This window comes from Trypanosoma conorhini (genome assembly GCF_003719485.1).
Source record: "Trypanosoma conorhini strain 025E chromosome Unknown Tco_14.4_contig_00051, whole genome shotgun sequence".
Lineage (NCBI taxonomy): Eukaryota > Euglenozoa > Kinetoplastea > Trypanosomatida > Trypanosomatidae > Trypanosoma > Trypanosoma conorhini.
Window position 1 is genome coordinate 1 of NW_021704138.1, and position 20,306 is coordinate 20,306.

Here is a 20,306-nt window from a genome sequence, read left to right on the forward strand (position 1 = left end):
CGCTCGCTTTCGCCTCTCACCTCTACGAGTGCCCACCTGCCAGCTCCCCTCGCCCACCGCCGCCGGGTCGATGGCGGGGAAGCGAAAGGGAGGGAGGGAGAGAGAGAGAGAGAGAAGGGGAAAAGGACAAGCCGCGACGGAAACTATGCTGTGTCAAGAAACTCCGCACGGAGAAGGGATTCGATCGCCATGCCGACAAAGTAGCTGACGAGGCCGCTGATAATGCCATTAATCACCATCAGTGCGGCGGAACAGCAGATGCCGACGCCGGTTAAGTACCCCTTCAGTGACCCAAGGACAAGAAGGGCGACGGTCGCCAGGATGCACGAGATCGCAAAGACGACATCCACGCCTTTGCCTTTCCCGGGAAGGTACGCCAGCAGCGGGATGGCACCGAACAAGAGGAAAGAGATGAACATGACGAGGCCTTGTTTCTTTGGGCTGTGTGCGTCGTCGAGGTCTAACAGCAGTCCGAGCTCCTCCGTCATCATGAAATCCACAAAAAGCTTTGGGTCCTTGGAAATGATGCTTACAATTGTTGTGGCGTCCTCGTGCGAGAGGCCCTTTGCCTCATATATTTGAACCATTTCGTCTACCTCCAGGTCAAAGGCATTCTCCACCTCCCACTCCTCTCGGCGACGCTCAGCCCGGGCATTCTCCCGCTCCGCCTCCCTCGAGACGTACTCCCCAAAGCCCATTGAAAACCCGTCGGCAATGACGTTGGAAAACCCAAAGACAAGGATTGTCGCGTAACTGTTGTTGCTACCAACGGCCGCAGCAACAATCGCAAAGGTCGTCATTATGCCATCGAGGCCGCCGAACACAACCGACTTGATGTAGTCGGTGGCGGCAGAGCTGTGAAACTCGGTGTGGGGAAGCGGCTTTGAGTGCTCAAGCCGAGACATTTCCAAGTCCCCCCTTTGAAAGGCCAACCTCGCCCTAGAGGTGCTCTTGTAGTCCACAGATTTCTTCACATCTAGCCTCTTTGACTCCATTGTCCCCACTCTTTTTCTTTTTTTTTGTTTTGTTTTGTTTTGTTTGCCTTGTCGTTCGTCCCTTCGCTCAAGCCTTGCGTTGTGATACGCTTCACTGCTGGACGCAGACGACAATAACTTGCAGAAGAGAGGAGGATGGCCTACACGCAACAGGGCATGGAAGGCGAGGAGAGAGCAGGGCGGGCAACCCAGCCGTGGGAACTCATCCGCGCCCATGCACTTGCCCGCACACCACACTCCCTTAGACCTCTACGGTGAGAGGCAGTGGCGTGGGCGAATGCGGCAGTGTGGGTAAGTAAAAGTTAAACAATTGTGTCGCCTTCACGCAGAGCCGTAGTCCAGCAGGAGCTCCTCCCCCTCTTTCAGGTCTCGTGTGGCGCACACCACCACGCACCGGCTGGAAAGGGGCTCGGTTTCAAAAACGACACGCCGCCGACTCCCGGAGGAGAGAAAGTCGGCGTGTGTGCAGGTGTGCAGCGCACAATTCGCCGCAGTGCCGTCATCCCGCCCCCCGCACGCGTCTCTGCCCGCGGCCTCCGTCGACCCCCGTGCTGCGGCGGAGCTTCGAATAACATCGACAAGTGGCACAAGCGTCGGCAAGAGATCGAGGTCGGGGCGCTCACTGAACAAGTCCGCCAAGTCACCCGGCGACGACGGGACGCAGTCCACAGGCAACAAGAGACTGCGATGAAGCACCGTGCGGTACGCCATGCGCAGCTCATCAAAGCTGGGCACAAGCTGCTGCGACAGATGCGGTGATCGTCGCCGCTGATAGAAGCGCAGCGCGGCATGCGTGGCACGCAGCTGCCCCTCTACTTGTCTCCGCAGCGGTGAGAGGAACGACTCCTCCGCGGCACCGTCATTCACGCCCTCCGGTAGGGCGGCGGCGAGGGCCGGATAGGCTTGGATATGCGCCGATGTAAAGGGCGACGGTAATTCTGGCATTAGCCGGCGCGAAAAAAGAGGTGCGTTGCCTAACGCGTGTCCCTGCAGAAGCAGCCGCCTGTAGCACGCCAAACAGCAGGCAAGCCAGAGGGCCCGCGCGGTAACAACATCCATCCGACGACGCCGTGCCAGAAATGCACACATCGCACGGACAGGGGGCACCGCGGCGGGCTTCATGTCCCCCCTAATCGTTTGTGCGTTCAGCGTCACAAGGTACGGCACGGTCGCCACAACCGCGCCAGCACGCACGGGTTCATTAAGGCAAAGAGAGAACTGCGGCATGAGTCCTTGCACGCTCCTGTGCAGCAACAGCTTTTTGCTTACGACGCCATTTTGCGCACACCACGCCCAGTAGTCTGCCAGCTTGTCATCCGCATCCGTCATGCACTGAGCTCCGTCTCGCTTCCTCCCTCTCTCGCTCGCCTCCTGCGAGACCCCTGTAGAGCTACCCCACGTCAATAGGGAAAAAAAAGGAACGGGAAGAAGAGAAGGGGGCACGCCCCAAACGGCACACGCAGACGCGGAGTTAGAACAAAAGAAAAAAGTGAGGGGGATGGGTGGGGAGGAAGAAAGGCAAGAAAGCAAAAAAAAAAAAGGAGGTGGCAACGTCTCATGTGAGTCGCAACCTCCTTGTCCACAAATTCCACGCCAACACCTTCCTCAGGGGCGTGCTGCACGGCGTGCGACACTAGTAGTCGTTCGCCTGCTCCGTCAACGGGTCCTGCACGCGTGTAATGCCGCCAAGCTCCGGCACACGACGCCAGCGGGGTTTGGGTACTACGTGTGCGGCGCCAGGGTGCTGCCAGTAGTTTGGCCACGCATTCGCAACACTTTGGTACTGCTGTGGGTTGAAGTAGGCGTCGGAATCGGGCGTGGTGAAGTCGAGCATCGCCGCTGCTGCCGCCTTGCCGTGCTCCTTTTCCAACGCCTCTGCTACCTTGGCATTAATCGCCTGCTGCTGCTGAACGCGACGCATCAGTATTGAGCGGCGGCGAATGGATTCCATCACCTCACGCATGTGGTACGCCTCACGCCGGTTGGGAACAAACTTGAACAAACCATTTGCCAGCGCCGTGCCGGGAAACTTGTTGTCAAAGATCTTGTCCCTAACGTAGAAGTGGCGTATCACCTCCCTGTGCGCCTTGTGGAGCTGCAGCAGCTCGAACGCACAGGGGTAGAACGTCATGCGCCTTGGCGCATTACGCGTCCCCGCCACGACCGAGCGGTACGATCCGCGCCCAAGAGCCCCCGACATCACTAACACACACACACAGACACCTTTTTTTTATTATTCGTTCCAGTAGTTCAGAGCACGCGCGTAGAGGCAAAATGCGAATGTAAAGCCGCGACGACGAAGCGAAGAGGATGGAGAGAGAGAGAGAGGGAAATCGGCCTCAACGCCAATCCAGAGACAAACACGCACACACACGCACGCACTCCCTCAGGCCCCCCTCTCCAATGTCATACTTCGCTCCTTCTCCTCCTTCTTCCTGATGACCCGCGGTCCCTGCCCAAAATCTTTCTATGGATGCGTTAGCAAACTCTGTCGCGAGCAAACATAAACGAAAAAAAAAAACAGTGGAATCGAAACTTTATTTCTTAACCACCTTTTTATGCCCACCGCTTCCTTTCTGCTGCAGTGTCCCCGACAACGCGATGGCGCTGCGGCCCCGCTTCACACCGGCCGCTGCGCCACCGGTGTTGGGCTTCGGAGCCGGTTTCTTGATGGTGAAGAACTGGTCCAGGCGGCCTTGCGTCTTTCGCGTCAATGCGCTGCGGAGCCGCTGAATTCCCTTCACCACCCGCTCTCTATTGAAGAGCTTCTCCTCCACCAGGAACTTTATGAGCCCCTCCTCGTCCGGCTCCCGAAACTGAACCTCGACCTCCTCCCCAGGGGTCACCTCAGGCGCCAGGAAGAACTGCCGCGCCTCCTCGAAGTGAAACCCGTCCGGGACCTTGTGCCGCGCGGCGTCGAGCGACTGCAGAAGCGTTTCAATGTCGCCGTGCTTCTTGATGCCCTCCCACGCCTTCTGCGGGCCGATGCCGGAAATCTTGGGCACGTAGTCACAACCAAGCAAGATGCAGAGGTCAATAAACTGGGGCATGGTCAACCCGGTCATACTCAAAACTTCATCCAGGTGAAACTCCGCGATGGGCCGCTTCTTTGCCTCGCTGTACGTCAAGTGCCGTAGCAACACTGGCGCCCCAAACGTGAGGGCGTCCATGTCCTCCGTCGCAACAGCCCAGGCCTTGTGCTTTTTCACCAGCTCCGCACACTGCGCCTCAGCCTCCGATGGCGCCTGAACAACGGGAATGCCCATAAGGTGCAATAGCTTCTTTGCCTCCTCCATCTGATCCTTCGACACCCGCACCGTTCGCTTGCTCATCTTCTCCATCAATTCGTCGTTGCCTTCCTCCTTGGCCGTTTCAAACATCTGCTGCGCCTCCTCAGCTCTCTGCCGCCGCTCCTGCAGCTCCGACGCCTTCAGCGTCGGCGGCTTACCGTCAAAAACGTAGATGGGCCTCAGACCCTCGTCCACCATCCGCAGCGTGCGGGTAAAGAGGCCGTTCAAGTGTGAGGTGACCTCCCCCGCCTCATTCGTTAGCTCCACCCCCTGCCCATCCTGAAAGCCCTTCATCGCAATGAGGAATTGGTAGATCGTCATGGAGGCGTCAATGGCAATGCGACGACCAAAGTAGCTCTTTAGCTCATGCTCACGGATGGCGCTGGGCGACCGGTCGTACAGCAGCTTCGAAAGGCCCAGAATTCCCATCGCTCGAGCCGCGCCAGACACCCACTACTTGCCCCGCCCCGTCTCCTTGTCGCTCGCTCCCCCCCTCCCTCTCGCCTCCTGTCAATCACACGGAAAGCGGCTGCAGACGGCATGATTCAAGACACAGCGGCGGAAGAAGAGCAAGAAGAAGAATAAGAAGGAAAAAATAGAAGGAGGAAAAAAAAGACAGCAGTTACAAAGAGCACGCGTTTATTCATCTTTCATTTTTTTATCTTCTGAAACGAAACGAGTTGACGCGGTGACGGCAGCGAGAAAGGGAGAGGGGGGGAAAGCACGCAAGCAATAAACACAAGCATGGACCAAGCATTCTACCTCTGATCTGTCAAACGTGTCCGTAACGGACAACTACATAAGAAAAGAAAGCTGAATAAACAACAACAACAACAAAAAAACAACAATTAAGGGGGAGGTGAAACGGCAGACAATCGTTGCAACGCAGTGATGCCCCTCGAATGGCAGGAAAAGTGCCAACACAAACACGCACACTGAGATGTCCTTGTTTTGCTTGTGAACTTGGCTTCCTGCGCGTCACTTCGACCAGAGTAAGACCCAAAAAAGGGCACAGCACACAACCAAGAGAGGGGGTAGGTACCTCAGCAGCTGACTCCGCCCCCCGCAAGCTGGGCGGAGTTCTTTGCGGGCACGCCTTCCTCCGGCTTCTTCGCCGCGTCCGTCTTCCACGTCTTTGCGGCTTCTACAGGAGCTGGCGGCGACCCCAGAAATGTTTCCGTCACTACTTGCGATGGCTGCACCTCCTCCCCCACGCCGTCCTCAATCAGCTCCCGCAGCTCGTTCCACTGTTCCATGGAGAGGGTGGTTGTGCCCTTCTTCGCAGGCGTAAAGATCCACTGATAGAGCAGCGCAGGGTACCGCTGCGACTCCACCCGCACCAGCGCACCTCCTGGCTTTTGCGCGACCTTCGGCAAAAGTGAACATATGGCGCGGTACACGTCTCGGCCACACGAAAAAAGCGGGGCAAACGTCACATGCACGCACATCATTTCCTCCTCTTTGCCCTCTTTGCCGCCAAGCTGTACCGCGTAAAGACCATCCACCGAGTCCCAGATCCCGTTGCGCTCCAGCACCGTCGTGCTCGTCACGTCCACAGCGACGCTATGGTTCAAATTTGCGCCATTGGAGCGGACGATAAACGGAAACAGGCCCAAGGGAGAATTAAAGTAGCACGCCATTGTGGCAAACACGGGCCTCGTTTCAAGTGTGGTGACCGTCAGCGTCTTTCCTGAATGCAGGAGTTGGCACTGCACCTTCCCCGCCCCATCGTGGGTCGCAGCAAACAGAGCAGAGACCTGCGCGTGATCCTTGAGAAAGCGGCGTAGACCCACAATCTCCCTCGCGCCATCGCCTGGGAGCGAGACGCCCAGAACGCAGATGCCGCATGGGAGCACCTGCTCCAAGCACTCAACCTGCTCCATGATCACCTCCATGTCGGCGCACGGGATCGCATCAAAGACAATGCAGCGGGTCTGCTCCCGGCGCCCGCCACCTCCTCCCGCGACGCTCCGCTGGCCCACTAGGATGAGGATGTCGCGCGCGTCAGTCGACGGCGAGGACTCCGCGGCCAATACTACAGATCCATCCATGGGACAAGAATGCAAATGAACTTTTCGCCCTACACCCCCACGCAGCGGCAACGCAGCCAGAGAAAAAAAGGAAGAAAGCGAAGGCAGGAGTGTTTCGGCGACCGCCTGCATCATCGGCTCTCACCGCCACAGTGAACTCCCTCCAAGCCCGTTGCAGCCCGGCACATCCCGCCCGTACCGCTCCCTCGCCGCAGGACACGACAAGCAGACGCCAAAAAAAAAAAAAAACCAACACACCAAAAAAATAATAATGACATAAAAGTAATAAATGCGCATTTGTGCGTAAACGCCGAACACAAAACGAAACGTCAATTTCTTCTTCTTATGTTGCGCATGCGTGTCTGTGCGTGCGTGTGGGCGCGCAGCGCCGCCGTAGCCGTTCCCAGTCACGCGGCCCGCGTCGTATGCCGCCAACGTCGCCACAGCACACCCCGTCACAACGAATAATACCGCCGCTAGCACGGCAGGTGCGAAACAACACGTTGTAGAGCTTCAGTACAAGCAAGAAAACGAGAAAACCTCTCGTAACGCAGGGAATACGTACACACATAAATGTATTGCGTCTCGATGAGGTCTTCTGCCTTCCGCACACAAAGGACAAGAAAGAAAGATCGCGGTTGGGTACAGTGTGCCCGGCATTCCCTAGGCAAGTGAAGCGTCACCAAGTGCCCCCACACAACGAAGAAAATTCAAAAGACAGGCGCCAGGATCACTGGGCTCGCGTGGGAAACTCACGCAGTGGCGGCCTTTAGGGCCCCCCAACCGCCGGAATCGCCTCCGTGTGAAGAGGCATTAGAAAGGGAGGGAAAGAAAACCAGCTGCACTCGCGCGGCCCTCCCGCGCAGTATTCGCTGAAAACAAGCATCGCGTTATACACAAAGAAAGAGGGGAGTTAAACCAGGGGCGCCAACATCTCCTGCGTAGACGCACACGCTCGCACATTTTTTTCGCACGCTTATGGACAACGACAGCCAAAGAGGGCACGAGGGAGGGAGGGAGGGAGGGAGGGAGGGAGAGGGAGGGCAAGTGGAAAGAATAGGAATACACCCAAGAAAAAAAAAAAAAACAGAGCTTCAGACACAGAGGCATGTGCGTGTCTGCCCATCTTTAGGTCAACAACCGTCGTACCGCCCACGCGCCCGCCCTTCTCACCGAAACTTGACACGGTGCCACTCGCGCCACAGCAACTTTTACGCTCTGAGAAAAAACTTTTTTTCCCCCGTTTGCTGCTTGCCTTTTGGCTGGAAAAGCTCCGTCGGACTTCGCAGCAGGCAGTCACTTTCCGCGTGGTAGCTAACATGAACTCCGGGTGTCCATCCCCGGGGTGAAGCGAGGGAAAGAAATGGAGGAGGAAGAGGAGAATAAAGCACAAAGGCAAACACACACACACACGCACGGAAGACAAAAAAAAAAAATTGTGTCGAGGCAAAAGATGTCAATACATAAATGGGGGGAGTCGGGGAAACAAACCGAGTAAGCGGTTGTGCAAGACAGTTGCCTTTGGAATTCCTTCGTTTACTCACACACTCACCTCTTTCTTTCAGAGACACACGAATATAGCAACGTCCGGACTGCCAATGGGAACGGAAGTGAAAAGTTAAACTGCGGTGAATAAAGGTGCACCACCGCATTTACCACCGGAAAGAGCTTCTTGCTCTTTACTCTTCCGTACTAGTGGTGGGTCAATACAAAAATTAAAATGCACTTCATCTTCGTCTCCAATTTCCGTCCGCATCTTTTTTTTATTAGTTTGGTTGACTGTTGTTTTTTTTTTTGCTGTCTTATTGGCATGGATAGGAGAGGCTTCTTCTTGCGTCGTGCCTCAGTGTGGAGGAACCGCCAACACTGGGCAATCGGCATAGCTAAGAGCTTGGGTGGCCCCTTGTGCAAGAAGGAAAACGACTGGTTTTTGTTATTGTTGTTCAAGTACGGGTGAACTAGCCAAGCACTTCTTTCTTGTCACTTAACTCTCGACACTTTCACGGTGTTGTTAAGTGTACTGTCGAGAGTATCTTCCATGGTCTCCAAGCCTGAAATTTCAATGGAAACCATGCTGCCGCCTGCAGACTTGCGTCTCCGCTCCCGACGTCTGGGCAATGCCGTCCGCGTTGCTCCCGCCTTGGCCACGTTTCTCTTGGAAACGGAGGTATCGAGGTTCTCGTCCACCTTTTCTTTCATCTCGACGACTTCCTCTTCGTCCACAAGAACGAAACTTGTCGAAGAGCGATTGGGGTTGTTCTTTCGCGCACGACGCGGTTTGTGGGTCTTGCGTTTCGCACTCGGTGCGGATTCCCCGTCGTTCGTTGCCTTGGCCTCTCTTCTGGGGCCCATGCCGCCATCTGGAGCCTCACCTGCCTCCGGTTCCGGCAAAACGGCAAAGTTGGAAGACGTATTCAACTTGTTGTGTGCCCCGGTGAAAGAATTCCGACGCCTAGCAGAACCCCCAAGCGCCAAGGATCGTAAAGTAGGGTCGGTTGCGCCGCGATGAAGGCCTGAGGAGCGTTCCTCTCCTAGCTGTGCGCCAGCAACAGACTTTCTGTTGGTTAATTCCAAGGCATCCTCTCTCTCAGCTATCTCACTCCATATCGCATCTGGAACTAACGAGCACTCCAATTCACGTGACCTGTGGCAGGCCGATGCATGACGATGCCTACGTTTCTTGTTAGCTGATTTACCATCGTTCGCTTTCCCAGTATCCCCAGCACCGGTTGCCTCCGTGAGACGCCGCGGCACGATGGTAGGATTCTCCTTTTCCGTTAAAGATTTACCAGAATTTCGTGTTGCATTTAAGGAGACTTGTGTCGCTTGGTCTTCTTCCACAATGGCGTCCGCAAGTTCATCAGGGATAATTGAAAAAGAAATGTTACTGCGAGAAACATCATTTCTTGAATGTCGATGCCGTGTGCGCTTGCCTCCGCGGGATTCCTTTGAATGCTTGTCCTGGCATGGTTCAGAAATAGCTTGCGCCTCCAACGCTTCAACAACGCCCTCTACCTCTTCCGTATCCACAACGTCCGCAAAGGTAATTGAACGATTTTTGTTAACGCGCCGACGTCGCTGCCTTGCAACTTCGTGCGTTTTTTTCTCTGGAGCAGCGGTTTCCTCCTTTGCAGTATGATTCCTTCCTGGTGCATCAGGTACAATTTCAGTTACCGAGCAAATGCCTGGATTCCTGCAGGACAACTGCCTCTGCCTCGGCAATCTACTTATCTTATTGAATTCTTCAACCGTGTCACCTGCCAAAACCTCTGTATTCATGTACTCTGTCTCAACAATTTCATCATTGCACACATCCGGAACCTCGCTGATAACAACTGACTGATGGCAAAAATTCCCCTTACGCTTTCTACGCATCGGTTTCTCCTCTTCACCAAAGGTGGCCTCCTTTGTAAGGGGAATGTTAGTTTGAGAAGATAATAATTGATCCACCCTTTTCTTTTTCTCCACGTCGCGAGAGCCTACACAAGCCTCTTTGGAAGCCATTGCCGCCGCACTGTCGCCTAGCGTCAGCAACATACTTTCAGTCATCCTCGTCTTTCTGGCAGCACGAGAACCCAAGTAAGCCTCTTTGGAAGCCATTGCCGCCGCACTGTCGTCTAGCGTCAGCAACATACTTTCAGTCATCTTCGTCTTTCTGGCAGCACGAGAACCCAAGTAAGCCTCTTTGGTCAGTACTTGAACCTTACCATTGCTACCAACCATAATAACCTTTGCAGAGTTGGCTCCCAAAAGGGGTTTATTTGGGTATGCTGGTGTCATTGTTTCTTTTCCAACTTTATTCGGCAAGGCATAAGTTCTCGCTTGCTCCACAGCCTGGTCCTTGACTCTCACAACTGTAATCTCTGGAAGCGTCATAACGGCATCTTCTATCTTTTGATTTATAACCGATGAAGTTTCCAGGGTGTTGTCCTTGGCCATCTTCAACCTGGTCTCTTTTACTTCAATATAAGTTGCCACTTGTTTTAATGTTTTCAGCTCGTCTTCAAAATTTGGATCATCCCATTCAAGATTTTCAAAGTCTCTCGTAGTCACTTGAGCATTGGGGTCCCTCAAGCGTTTCACTAAATTGCTAATAACAATCGCGTTGAGTTGTTCTTCTTTTCCGTCATCCTCGGTTGGCTCGACCTCAGGTTCGGATTCAACCGCCTCAATGCTTTCTTCCTGGCGACGTTGAACCAATGCCCGGCTTCGATTATCTTGAAGCGTTACAACAAGAGGCGCGTCTGAAAAGCTCAACTCTCTATCGCTTTCTTCGGATTCGTCGATAGAACGAGCTACTCCCTTGGGTTTATATTGCGCCTTTGCTGGAACGCCCGCAACAATGGAAAACCCAAGAGGAGCATACTCCACACTATTTTCAATCGACGAATCCGAGTCGGGATCCGAATCTTCATTAGCTACCGTTTCAATCTCGACCTGGGAGACGTTTCCCACACATCTGTTTGCACTACGCATAAGTAACGTGGCAGGCAAGGCATGAACCTCTTCACTTGATAGTGAAGAATGCCCTAGCTCCTCACTGGAAAACGGATCCTCTCGTGTTTGACCCTGATTAATATGGCTCGGTTCACAATCCCCGCTCCCTCTCTCAGAGAATCTGAAAGGAGATAACGGATTACCTGAAACATTTTCAGTTAATGCATGAGCAACAAGATGAGTTCTGCTCGAATTTTGAGGGGCACCCACCCCCAACATAACTCAAAAATATATATTGATACAATATATATAAATATGTGTGTAAGTATATGTATGCCTTCGCGCTATTCAAAAGGCTGTAAATATGGCTCTTAAACTACGGATCAGCCTACCCCGAATATTCATTTCAGTTTTTGGTTCCAGATAAATGGAAAGGGGGAGAAAGAACAACAACAAAAAACAACATAAAATAAAAATAATACTTCTTGAGCATAACAAATTGTCCAAATAACCCAGTTCAACCTTGCATACTCAGCTTATCAATTCCCATGGGGGAGGGGGAAACACATATCAGAAGCGCATATTCAACTACGTTCCGGGCGCCACAGCAGCCTTTAGTTGAAATCGGCAATATCATAGGCCAAAATGTAGTTGGGCATTTTCACTCTGGATGGGAAAAGTGTAAATTTTAAAATATGTAGCCAATAAAACAATAAAACCCTGCGTACTCCCCGAGACGTCTCACATACTCTCAAAAAAAAACAGGATGACAATTCACTCTTTTTTCTTGAGTATTTCAAAAGTTTATGGCCCACTCACGAAGAAAGGAATATGGGCAAAAAAAAATTCGGATACGCCAAAATGTGCCGTGTCTTTTTCTTTCTTCATGTGTCTCGTCCACTCACGGAAGCCCTCATTCCAAAGGCATCGGTCAACATTATCACAGTGCGGCCATTGTATCTTCAATAATCTATCTAAAATTGTTCTGCTAGTGTGACGAAGTGTGGAGCGGAAAAACAACAACAACAACAACAAAGACTCAAAAAAAAAAGATATATTCCATTGTTAAGGGGAAAAATTAAGAGAAACTCATGATTCACTGAAAAAGTTCAAGGGGAGAAAAAAATTCTAGCGATGGAAAGACCAATATATTTATTTCTATCGATTTTCCCTCAGAAATACAATTTTGCCGAATCGCCGATTCCTCCTCTCTTTCTCTCCCCTTTCCCTTCGTCTCTTGTTGTTGTTGTTTTCAGCCTGTAAGAGAAGTGCGTTATGAAAAGTGAAACGGGTCAAAGATAACCTTTTTTTTTTCCTTTTTCTTTTGTTTTCGTTTTTGTGTCGGAGTGTTTGTTAGCTCCTCCTAAAAATAAAACGACCAGACAACCAACTTCTCATAACGATTTTAGTAGTTAAACAGTTCCCCAAGGCTACTACACACAGTCCGCTACGAGATGCTATTAGATTGCCTACTTGGCCATTGGATTTTGAGAAATATACTCGACTGCATCAGGAACGGATTGAATCTTCTCAGCATCATGGTCAGGAATATCTAGAATAAATTCCTGCTCGATAGCGAAAACCACCTCAACAACATCCAAGGAGTTTAGTCCGAGGTCATTAACAAAGTGGGACTCCGGAGTCACCTTGGATGCATCGACCTTTTCGAAGTTTTTCACTACCTCCAATACACGGGTCAAAACATCGTCCTTGTTGAGAAGGTATTGGCCTGCTCGGGCCGCCTCGTCACCTCCTCCTTGACCCTCACTGTGAAACCGCGCCGAGATAGCAAGGGGAACAGAAACGCCCGATAGATAAGGCTTCGTTGCCAAAGGAAGAGTCCGGCATCGCGTGGAAAGGACGCCAAGCGCACCAACACGAGAGATTAATTTGCGTATAAGTTGTGTGCGCTGCATTGTACTCCTTCTTTCTCTATTCCCTTTCAAACAACAGAAAAAAAAATTCCTTGTAATAAGGGAGGAAAACACAGAAGAGAAATTCATTGAAAATTGTTTCTCGTTTTTATTATCATTATTTCAAGAAAGATGGCGCGACGACGGCGCACTCCTGCGAGATAAAATTTAAAAAAGGAAACACAAAAAGTGCGAAGCCACCCCTCCACCCAAAGGCAGAATAACATAGGTAACGGAGTCGGCCCGACACGAACGCAAGGCGCTGCCCGGATACGGGGACCCCCGCCCGCGCGAACCACTCGGTCCAAAAAGACGGGTGCGCCGCATAAAGAAAAGTAATGGCGGACGGGGCGGGCGCCCGGGTGGAGATTTTCTTTCATAATCCCTCGTTCCCGGGCGCCGGCCCCGCCCGCCGTTTTTTTTTTTTTATTATTTTATTGCGCCCTGCTGCTTCCCGGCCTCCGCGCAGGCCCTTGCCGCGGGATCGCGGGGGGAAGAGGCGGTAGGTTGGTTTTTTTTTTTGGACTGTTTCTTTCTTGCCGGGTGTGCGCGAGGTGTTTGAGGCGCCTTGTCGGTTTCCGTGCTTCTTTTGTCTGGAGCCCGGTCTGCGGCTTTGTCTTTTTTCCTCCCTTCCGGTCGTCTGTGCGCGCGGCGGTGGCGGGACAGCATCGTCATCTTCGTTTCTTCGGTGGCATGTAAGGCAACCTATATGTTTAGACGCGTCAGAGCAAAATGAAACCGGGCGACCTTTTGTGTCTCTGCGTGGGGCCGCCTTTACCCTCTTCTCTTCTTTTCCCCAAGTGAATTTTTTTTTTCTATCAACTGTATTTATCTCCTTCTTTTTTTCGTTCTTGCCTTCTGATGGCCATCAAAGGACAAACATCATCCTCTTCTCTTTTGAACTCCTTTTGCGTTTAAATTCAGGCAACCGTAGAAGTGAACTGCTTTCCCTGAGTGGACGAAATTATGAACCTTAATGCCGGTATGCAAACTCCCGTAAGGCCAACATTGGTCTCTGAAAGAAGCGTTCATATTGAGAGTACATGCTCCAACCAAAAAAAAACGAGCAAACATTTCGCAGGCCGTCGACCTTTTCAGAATTCTCCCGAAATGGAAAGGCGGAATGCACAACGCGAAAAACAAATCTCATATGGTCTTGTAACCGAAGGATACCGTAACATGATAAAATTGGTCCAGAGCGACCCTTTGTTAAAAAGTGGTGGCATTATTCCACTTTCACCGCCTGATGTGAATAAAGGCAGCAAGCGTACATGGGATGTTTCGCTGCGAAAGTGGCGTCGGGCGCTGCACATGTTCGACAATGTCTTTATAGAAGGTGAAGATGCACCTCCAAATTCATTGGAAGCTGTTGTGGAAGAGCAAAGGCTTCAGTGGGTGAGCCCACTTTTCATACAGGAAGCAAAAGAAAATCGTGTACGTCTTTCAGAAGGAAAAATACGTGAGGCACGAAATTCCCCCGACGTTCCAAAAAGACTTCCCGTGGAAGAAAGTTTGAAAATCATCCTTCGCAGTGAAGATTGTTACGAGCCAGTAACCAATGTGGTACCTCCATCGGCTTCTTCACTCATAAGAGGGAATTATGTATCTCCGCTGGATGCAGGTATTAAAATATACCTTGCACCTTCTGCACATGAACAGCAAGATTTTACCCCTCAAAAACCAGAAGCATTATTTGGTCAGGAAGTGTCTCAGCGTCTCTCCTTTAACACGGTTACACCAGCTCGTGTTGGTAGTTCGCCGAGCAGCATACAAAGTATTGCGCCTTTGGAGGTGGGTTGTCAGATTCATCCTGGATACAGCACTCCTTCGTGGAATCCGCCTCCGGAGTTACCTTATGATCCAGCCCAGGTTGTGATTTTTCCTAACTCGCAAGAAAGCCCCATCATACAGAGTGGTAATGTCTTGCAACCATCTGTATATCCATGGAGTTCTATTTTTGCGGCCCCTGCCTCTGCAGCTCAAGGTTCGAATGTTCCTGTTTTGCATTCGGGCTTGAGTCGATTACGGACACCTGTGACGGTTCCTCGACCGGTGACCCTTCTTAGAGGTAGTCAAGGGGAAAAAAAGCTTGGAGATACCGGGAATTTTCGACACAGCCTTTCTTCAAACACTACTGCTCCCTTTTCTTCTACCAGTGCCGAAGTTGAGGAGGCGTCCCCAGGTGTATCAACCGAGAGGTTTGCTGGAAATGCATCATCAATTAGAAATGCCAATGCAAATGAGCATTTAATCATAGATCCAGTTTCTCAGAAGCTTTTTACTGAGGAATAATTTTAAAAGCGCGCAAGTTTTATCCATAGATTCTCTCTTTATTCCTATTTTTTTATCTATTTGCCTTGTGTGCTTTTTTTTGTCTCTTTTTTTTAGATTATCAACCGGGCATGATATCTAGTTTTTTTCTTTATTTTCTTTTAATTGATGATAGATCTCTTATTGGTAAGGAAGCTGAAATTTTGTTTTAAGTTACTCTTAAATTATTGAATTAAACGGAGGTGAATTGGACTGTATTTGCTTCTCTTTCCCTCAACACCAATTTGGCTAAAAGTTGCAGATACTTTTCTCTCATCCTTGTCTTTATTTTTGACTTTTGCTCATACTAGAAAGGAATGTCTAGCCGGATTGAGCTTCTTCTTTTGGCGGTGGAAAACGATAATGTTGAGTTACTTACCGGAATTCTCACTCCACAAAACGTTAATTACGTTGATACAGAAAGGCGCATGACTTTGCTTATGTGGGCCGTAGCTCTTCGAAAACACTCTATTGTCGAGTTGTTGCTTGGTCGTGGGGCTTCAATGTATCCTCGCGACATGTTTCAATTCAATGTATTTCATCACGCAGCATGGTGTTCCGATGTAAAAATGTTGGAAATATTACTTTTTCTTCCATCCCGTACTGGAGGCACATGTGTAAATTCAAATAGTTTGGGCTTTTCATGCTCAAGCAGTCGGCAATTTAGACCTGGTTCCAGAGCACTCGTCGATCTTCCCCATTCATACACGGGACGCACACCTTTAATGCTTGCCGCCATTCGAGGAGACGCCAACATGGTTGATTTTCTCATTAGGAAGGTTGGTTCCATTCTTAGCTTGACAGATTTTAGGGGAAATACGGCGATGGATCTGGCCGCTCGTTGTGGACACAAGACCGTTGTCACACTTCTATTGTGCAGGGGGGATGATAATGCCGACCTCGTTTTTGAGAGAACTAGATGTCAAGCTGAAGCAAACTGCGAAGAAGCCTTGACAATGCGGCAGTTGGAAGTACAAAAAGACCTGAATATGCTTTTATGTAGTGAGTGGCTTCCACAGTCTTTTGTGGCTCTTTCATGAATGACAGGGAATGAGTAGTATCTGAATGTATATTGCTTTGGTTTGGTTTGTACTTTTTTTTGATGCATTGGCATTGGAGGAATGTGTGTTGATAAAGACTTTTTGTTTTGTTTTGTTTTTACGCGAAACAAGCAAATAAAAATACATGCTTGAGGCCGTTTTTTTTATTCGTTCGCTTTTTCCAAATCTTTTTTTTTGGATTGTGTCTATCTTTTCTTATAGACGGCACATACTTTTTTTTTTTTCCTCCTTCGGTTCTAGGATTGACAGATGTGTGATGTGTCAAATCAAATGAACACGGCTGACGCTGCAATAAGGGGTTTAGCGGCTGGCAATATGAAGCATCCTTCTGTCGAACCGAAGTTTGCAGTCGATGTGGCGCTACCTTCTGTTGATACAATGGTTTGCTTGAATGTGAATGTCACGCCTCCCCATTGGGTAGACCAAACTCCCCTAAAAGAAGTGCACGAGACAAATGAAGCTCGGAATACGGAGTGCCAGTTGGTTGATGGAATGGAAGAGGATTCAGCCACCGGCAAATCAGAAAACGTTTGTAATGATCTCTCTCTTGGGCCTAAAAACGAAGAAAACACGAGTGCTGCATTGGCCACTGGGCCTCTAGCCTTTCCTGGTGAGCATGGTGACAAAGGCGTTTGCGCGTCGACGGACGACAAAAGCCTACAACGGATCCGTTCCTGGCTTTTGAAACCCCTGGTGGCCCAGAGTGGACCACGTGATAAATCGGAGGAAAGTTGTAAAGAAACACTACAGCGTCTTGTTGAGGATAAAATATACTTCTATGGCTTCTACGAACGTATAGAACGCGCGAAGCCAGTTGGTGCAAAACGGCCAGTTCGTCGAAAACGTGGACATTTAGGGGAAGAGGCACACGGGCCAAAAAAACATCGTAGTTCAGAGGCTTCTGTGGAAAACTGTGGTTCAGAGGAAATCTTCTTTTCCTTTCCTAGCTGGAAACATGATATTGGAAGACCAATTATTGAGGTGGAGAAACTATTCTCACAGTCTTTGCATTCAGCTCCTTTATTGGCACCTGGCGAAAAACAGACCTTTTCGCGGTATGCGTTGAGCAGTGGAAAACTGAGGAAGGAATGCGCTGATCCATATCAGTTTTTTACAGCAAGAATACATGAGCGTCGGCAGAGTTTAGAAGAGTGTCTTTCTGCTGGGGAAAAGAATGATGATGTTAAAAAAGAGAATGTGTGAAATAGTGATAATGAAAATCTTGCTACATGTGTCGTCTTGATGTCTGAATTTGCATTCAAGTGTGCTTCTAGTGCGAGACACAGATCTTTGTTTGTTCGTTTGTTTTATTATTATTATTAACCCCGATTTTTCCTGTATCCAGTTGCAATATACATCTGTCTTGCTTTTATTTTCCTTTATTTTGTTTTATTGTTGTTAGTTAGTCACTGACGTTGCTATTTAACATCGGGGGAAAAAACTCATGAAGGCAGCATATAAATGATGAATAGGCCGCTTTGCTTGCTTCGTCTTCTGCACCGTCAGGCCTCAGTCGAGTGTCGAAGAAAGACCCTTGAAATCTTAGACACTATCTTCACAAATATTATTGCGTGCCCCTCAGCGGCGAAGTACAGACGAATCAATATGGCTTCAGTGATGTGGGAGCGCCATGTCGCCCCATCCTTCTTTCTATTTCAGTTTATTGAGTGGTTAGAGGCAATAGGCTTCGTCCACGATGCTGAGCATTCGCTTTTGCAGTTTAGTGGTGATGAGTTAAGTGGTGTAATTAGGGCGAGGGAAGAGGTGCGTATCCTTTTTGAAGCGTACGTGGTCCCGTGCCCCAACGAAAGTAAGAATGATGTCGGCAAAGGGAAGCAGTTGCTACCACTATTGCGAATTGTTGCTGGACTTGCAGATGATGGAAGTCAAGGAAATGAGGTGCCCCTTCAAGACAAGGATGCTCCGCCAGCCTGCATTAACAGTGAAGTATGGGAGGAAGTAAAATCCCTCTTATATGGGGCTGTTTTGAAGCGTGTATCTGAGAGGCTAGGAAAAGGAAGTTTTGCTTCACAGACGGTTTCTCAACCTCCACCTTCGTTACCTGGGTCTTGGGCGTGGCCATCGCTGGTTGAGGTGGTCTCCGGGCTGTCGCTTTCTCAGGTGGAGGAAGATTTTTCCGTGATAGAGGCGGAACTGTTTAGTGTTTACCAGCACACCACTTGCGGTGGCGCGAAGCTTGGTGCCTTATTTAAGGAGAGCGCTCGAAGGCGCGTTGCTGAGAGGCATAAAAATGATTTTTCCTCTTCCGATGCGACGTTTGCAAACGCGAATGCAGAGTTGAACTACGTCGCCACCCGTCTTATAGCAGACATTGCGTCTTGCATGGAGCAAGTGGCTGTGCTGGAAGAGGCGCAGGGCATGGTGCGAAAAGACCGGTTAGAGGCCCGCAGACTCCTAAGGAAGTTTAGGGAAGACGCCGACATTACTTATTTACACTTGCTCAAAGAGGAGTGGAAGGGGCAGTTGAAAGCCGCGAAGGAAAAGCACGGTAAACCCTTTGTCTACCTTCAGACACCTTCGTCTGAGTCACGTGCAGAGTGACCTATACTTTAAGATTCAAGTGAAGAAGTCCTACATTGACGACATTGTTCGTTACTGTGTGTGTGTGTGTGTCGGTGTTGTTTTAGCGTGGTTTTCTGGGCTAGTCCTTGCATGCTTGCCTCTGTATTTTCATCTTTTTTTTTTTTGTTTGCCCTTCTGTCTCAGTGTGGGTGTGAGGGAGGCGTGGTCGCGTGCTTCTGCGAGTAGAAGGAAAAGGCGGTGGAAAACCCAGAAACAAAAAAAAACAAAAAACCAAACAAAAAAAAACGATTGCAGGGAACCCACACATAGAGTGGCTCAATAAAGAGAGAAGTTGAGCCGTGGGAAGGCAGGATATAGAATGCCCCGGGAAATTATTACGCTTCAGGCAGGACAGTGCGGCAACCAAGTCGGATCTGAGTTTTGGCGGCTGCTGTGCGCCGAGCATGGTATTCGCCATGATGGTATCGTGGAGCCCTTTGCAAGCGCCGGCGATGACCGCAAAGACGTCTTCTTTTACCAGGCTGACGACGACCACTATATTCCTCGTGCACTTCTTATTGACTTGGAGCCGCGTGTGATTAATGCCATTCAACGCGGCAGCATGCATCGTTTGTTTAACCCGGAGAATGTTTACATCCACGCGGAGGGAGGTGGTGCCGGGAATAACTGGGCACATGGGTATGAGTTGGGTGACACCGTGCAGGAGACGCTCTTTGACATGATTGAACGTGAGGCTGAGAATAGCGACAGCCTGGAGGGCTTTGTGCTGACGCACAGCATTGCCGGTGGTACGGGCAGTGGCATGGGAAGTTATCTGCTTGAGCACCTCAACGACCGGTTTCCAAAGAAACTCATTCAGACGTATAGTGTTTTCCCAAATCAGTCGCGTGGTGGCGACAGCGACGTCATTGTCCAGCCGTATAACAGTTTGTTAGCAATTAAACGCCTAACGTTGCATGCCGATTGTGTCGTTGTTCTCGATAACACGGCCCTCAATCGCATCGCCACAGACAACCTACACATTTCTTCACCCACAGTGGAACAGATGAACGGCCTAGTGAGCACCGTTATGGCAGCCTCTACTGCAACGTTACGTTACCCAGGGTACATGAATAACGACCTTATGAGTATGCTGGCTTCGTTGATTCCCACCCCACGTTGTCACTTTATATGCACCGGATACACACCCACCACGCTGGACACCTCGAACATTCAGTCCTCTGTGCAAAAGACCTCCGTGCACGACGTCATGCGACGGCTGTTGATGCCCAAGAACATGATGGTTTCAACCTCCATGAAAAGTGGTTGCTACATCTCCTTGCTAAACCTCATTCAGGGCGATGTCGACCCGGCCCAGGTGCATCGTTCCCTCGAGCGTATCCGTGAGCGTTCGCCGAACTTCATCCCGTGGGGACCGGCGTCTATTCAGGTGATTCTGTCAAGGAAGTCGCCTTACTTAGACACACGGCATCGTGTGAGCGGGCTCGTGATGGCAAACCACACCAGCATAAATTCTCTCTTTCAGCGAACGCTGAAGCAGTTTGACCTGCTGTTTAACCGTGGCGTCTTCCTGGAGCAGTATAAACGCTACGGCCCGATGAAGGAGAACCTCGACGAATTTAAACACTCTAGGGAGGTTCTGGAGAGCCTGGTGAGTGAGTACAAGGCCTGCGAGAGCTCCGACTACATCCGTAACTTTTAGTTGCATGCGCGTGAGTGTCTGTAT

The 20,306-nt window shown here is 50.4% G+C and overlaps 12 protein-coding genes across 12 annotated transcripts, besides 17 other annotated features; 5 read left to right on the plus strand and 7 right to left on the minus strand.

Annotated features, from left to right (window-relative positions):
• Positions 1 to 80: 80 nt before the first annotated feature.
• Positions 81 to 115: a sequence feature (GA-rich).
• Positions 116 to 127: a sequence feature (G-rich).
• A 16-nt stretch (positions 128 to 143) lies between these two features.
• On the minus strand, positions 144 to 995 carry Tco025E_01515 (uncharacterized protein; the record flags this gene model as incomplete). The annotated part of the gene is made up of 1 exon (XM_029368453.1): positions 144 to 995. One exon carries the CDS (start codon positions 993 to 995, stop codon positions 144 to 146), a length of 852 nt encoding a protein of 283 aa, XP_029231413.1.
• An 11-nt stretch (positions 996 to 1,006) lies between these two features.
• Positions 1,007 to 1,040: a microsatellite.
• Positions 1,041 to 1,316: 276 nt separating this feature from the next.
• On the minus strand, positions 1,317 to 2,324 carry Tco025E_01516 (uncharacterized protein; the record flags this gene model as incomplete). Its single annotated transcript, XM_029368454.1, has 1 exon — positions 1,317 to 2,324. One exon carries the CDS (start codon positions 2,322 to 2,324, stop codon positions 1,317 to 1,319), a length of 1,008 nt encoding a protein of 335 aa, XP_029231414.1.
• A 304-nt stretch (positions 2,325 to 2,628) lies between these two features.
• On the minus strand, positions 2,629 to 3,195 carry Tco025E_01517 (uncharacterized protein; the record flags this gene model as incomplete). Its single annotated transcript, XM_029368455.1, has 1 exon — positions 2,629 to 3,195. The coding sequence occupies one exon, from the start codon at positions 3,193 to 3,195 to the stop codon at positions 2,629 to 2,631; it is 567 nt and encodes a 188-aa protein (XP_029231415.1).
• A 337-nt stretch (positions 3,196 to 3,532) lies between these two features.
• Positions 3,533 to 4,714, minus strand: Tco025E_01518 (flap endonuclease-1 (FEN-1); the record flags this gene model as incomplete). The annotated part of the gene is made up of 1 exon (XM_029368456.1): positions 3,533 to 4,714. One exon carries the CDS (start codon positions 4,712 to 4,714, stop codon positions 3,533 to 3,535), a length of 1,182 nt encoding a protein of 393 aa, XP_029231416.1.
• Positions 4,715 to 4,846: 132 nt separating this feature from the next.
• Positions 4,847 to 4,901: a sequence feature (GA-rich).
• Positions 4,902 to 5,105: 204 nt separating this feature from the next.
• Positions 5,106 to 5,133: a microsatellite.
• Positions 5,134 to 5,328: 195 nt separating this feature from the next.
• Positions 5,329 to 6,450, minus strand: Tco025E_01519 (putative protein kinase-like protein; the record flags this gene model as incomplete). The annotated part of the gene is made up of 1 exon (XM_029368457.1): positions 5,329 to 6,450. The coding sequence occupies one exon, from the start codon at positions 6,448 to 6,450 to the stop codon at positions 5,329 to 5,331; it is 1,122 nt and encodes a 373-aa protein (XP_029231417.1).
• Positions 6,451 to 6,549: 99 nt separating this feature from the next.
• Positions 6,550 to 6,605: a sequence feature (A-rich).
• A 707-nt stretch (positions 6,606 to 7,312) lies between these two features.
• Positions 7,313 to 7,359: a microsatellite.
• Positions 7,360 to 7,703: 344 nt separating this feature from the next.
• Positions 7,704 to 7,732: a microsatellite.
• A 563-nt stretch (positions 7,733 to 8,295) lies between these two features.
• Positions 8,296 to 10,791, minus strand: Tco025E_01520 (axoneme central apparatus protein; the record flags this gene model as incomplete). The annotated part of the gene is made up of 1 exon (XM_029368458.1): positions 8,296 to 10,791. The coding sequence occupies one exon, from the start codon at positions 10,789 to 10,791 to the stop codon at positions 8,296 to 8,298; it is 2,496 nt and encodes an 831-aa protein (XP_029231418.1).
• A 249-nt stretch (positions 10,792 to 11,040) lies between these two features.
• Positions 11,041 to 11,087: a microsatellite.
• A 107-nt stretch (positions 11,088 to 11,194) lies between these two features.
• Positions 11,195 to 11,231: a sequence feature (A-rich).
• A 533-nt stretch (positions 11,232 to 11,764) lies between these two features.
• Positions 11,765 to 11,787: a microsatellite.
• Positions 11,788 to 11,803: a sequence feature (A-rich).
• Positions 11,804 to 12,056: 253 nt separating this feature from the next.
• Positions 12,057 to 12,090: a microsatellite.
• A 131-nt stretch (positions 12,091 to 12,221) lies between these two features.
• On the minus strand, positions 12,222 to 12,668 carry Tco025E_01521 (acyl carrier protein, mitochondrial precursor; the record flags this gene model as incomplete). The annotated part of the gene is made up of 1 exon (XM_029368459.1): positions 12,222 to 12,668. The coding sequence occupies one exon, from the start codon at positions 12,666 to 12,668 to the stop codon at positions 12,222 to 12,224; it is 447 nt and encodes a 148-aa protein (XP_029231419.1).
• Positions 12,669 to 13,080: 412 nt separating this feature from the next.
• Positions 13,081 to 13,104: a microsatellite.
• A 671-nt stretch (positions 13,105 to 13,775) lies between these two features.
• On the plus strand, positions 13,776 to 14,957 carry Tco025E_01522 (uncharacterized protein; the record flags this gene model as incomplete). Its single annotated transcript, XM_029368460.1, has 1 exon — positions 13,776 to 14,957. The coding sequence occupies one exon, from the start codon at positions 13,776 to 13,778 to the stop codon at positions 14,955 to 14,957; it is 1,182 nt and encodes a 393-aa protein (XP_029231420.1).
• Positions 14,958 to 15,292: 335 nt separating this feature from the next.
• Tco025E_01523 (putative ankyrin repeat protein) lies at positions 15,293 to 16,015 on the plus strand (the record flags this gene model as incomplete). Its single annotated transcript, XM_029368461.1, has 1 exon — positions 15,293 to 16,015. One exon carries the CDS (start codon positions 15,293 to 15,295, stop codon positions 16,013 to 16,015), a length of 723 nt encoding a protein of 240 aa, XP_029231421.1.
• Positions 16,016 to 16,351: 336 nt separating this feature from the next.
• Positions 16,352 to 17,239, plus strand: Tco025E_01524 (uncharacterized protein; the record flags this gene model as incomplete). The annotated part of the gene is made up of 1 exon (XM_029368462.1): positions 16,352 to 17,239. The coding sequence occupies one exon, from the start codon at positions 16,352 to 16,354 to the stop codon at positions 17,237 to 17,239; it is 888 nt and encodes a 295-aa protein (XP_029231422.1).
• A 164-nt stretch (positions 17,240 to 17,403) lies between these two features.
• Positions 17,404 to 17,430: a microsatellite.
• Positions 17,431 to 17,500: 70 nt separating this feature from the next.
• On the plus strand, positions 17,501 to 18,598 carry Tco025E_01525 (uncharacterized protein; the record flags this gene model as incomplete). Its single annotated transcript, XM_029368463.1, has 1 exon — positions 17,501 to 18,598. The coding sequence occupies one exon, from the start codon at positions 17,501 to 17,503 to the stop codon at positions 18,596 to 18,598; it is 1,098 nt and encodes a 365-aa protein (XP_029231423.1).
• Positions 18,599 to 18,653: 55 nt separating this feature from the next.
• Positions 18,654 to 18,679: a microsatellite.
• Positions 18,680 to 18,830: 151 nt separating this feature from the next.
• Positions 18,831 to 18,865: a sequence feature (A-rich).
• Positions 18,866 to 18,938: 73 nt separating this feature from the next.
• On the plus strand, positions 18,939 to 20,282 carry Tco025E_01526 (gamma-tubulin; the record flags this gene model as incomplete). The annotated part of the gene is made up of 1 exon (XM_029368464.1): positions 18,939 to 20,282. One exon carries the CDS (start codon positions 18,939 to 18,941, stop codon positions 20,280 to 20,282), a length of 1,344 nt encoding a protein of 447 aa, XP_029231424.1.
• Between the last annotated feature and the right edge of the window lie 24 nt (positions 20,283 to 20,306).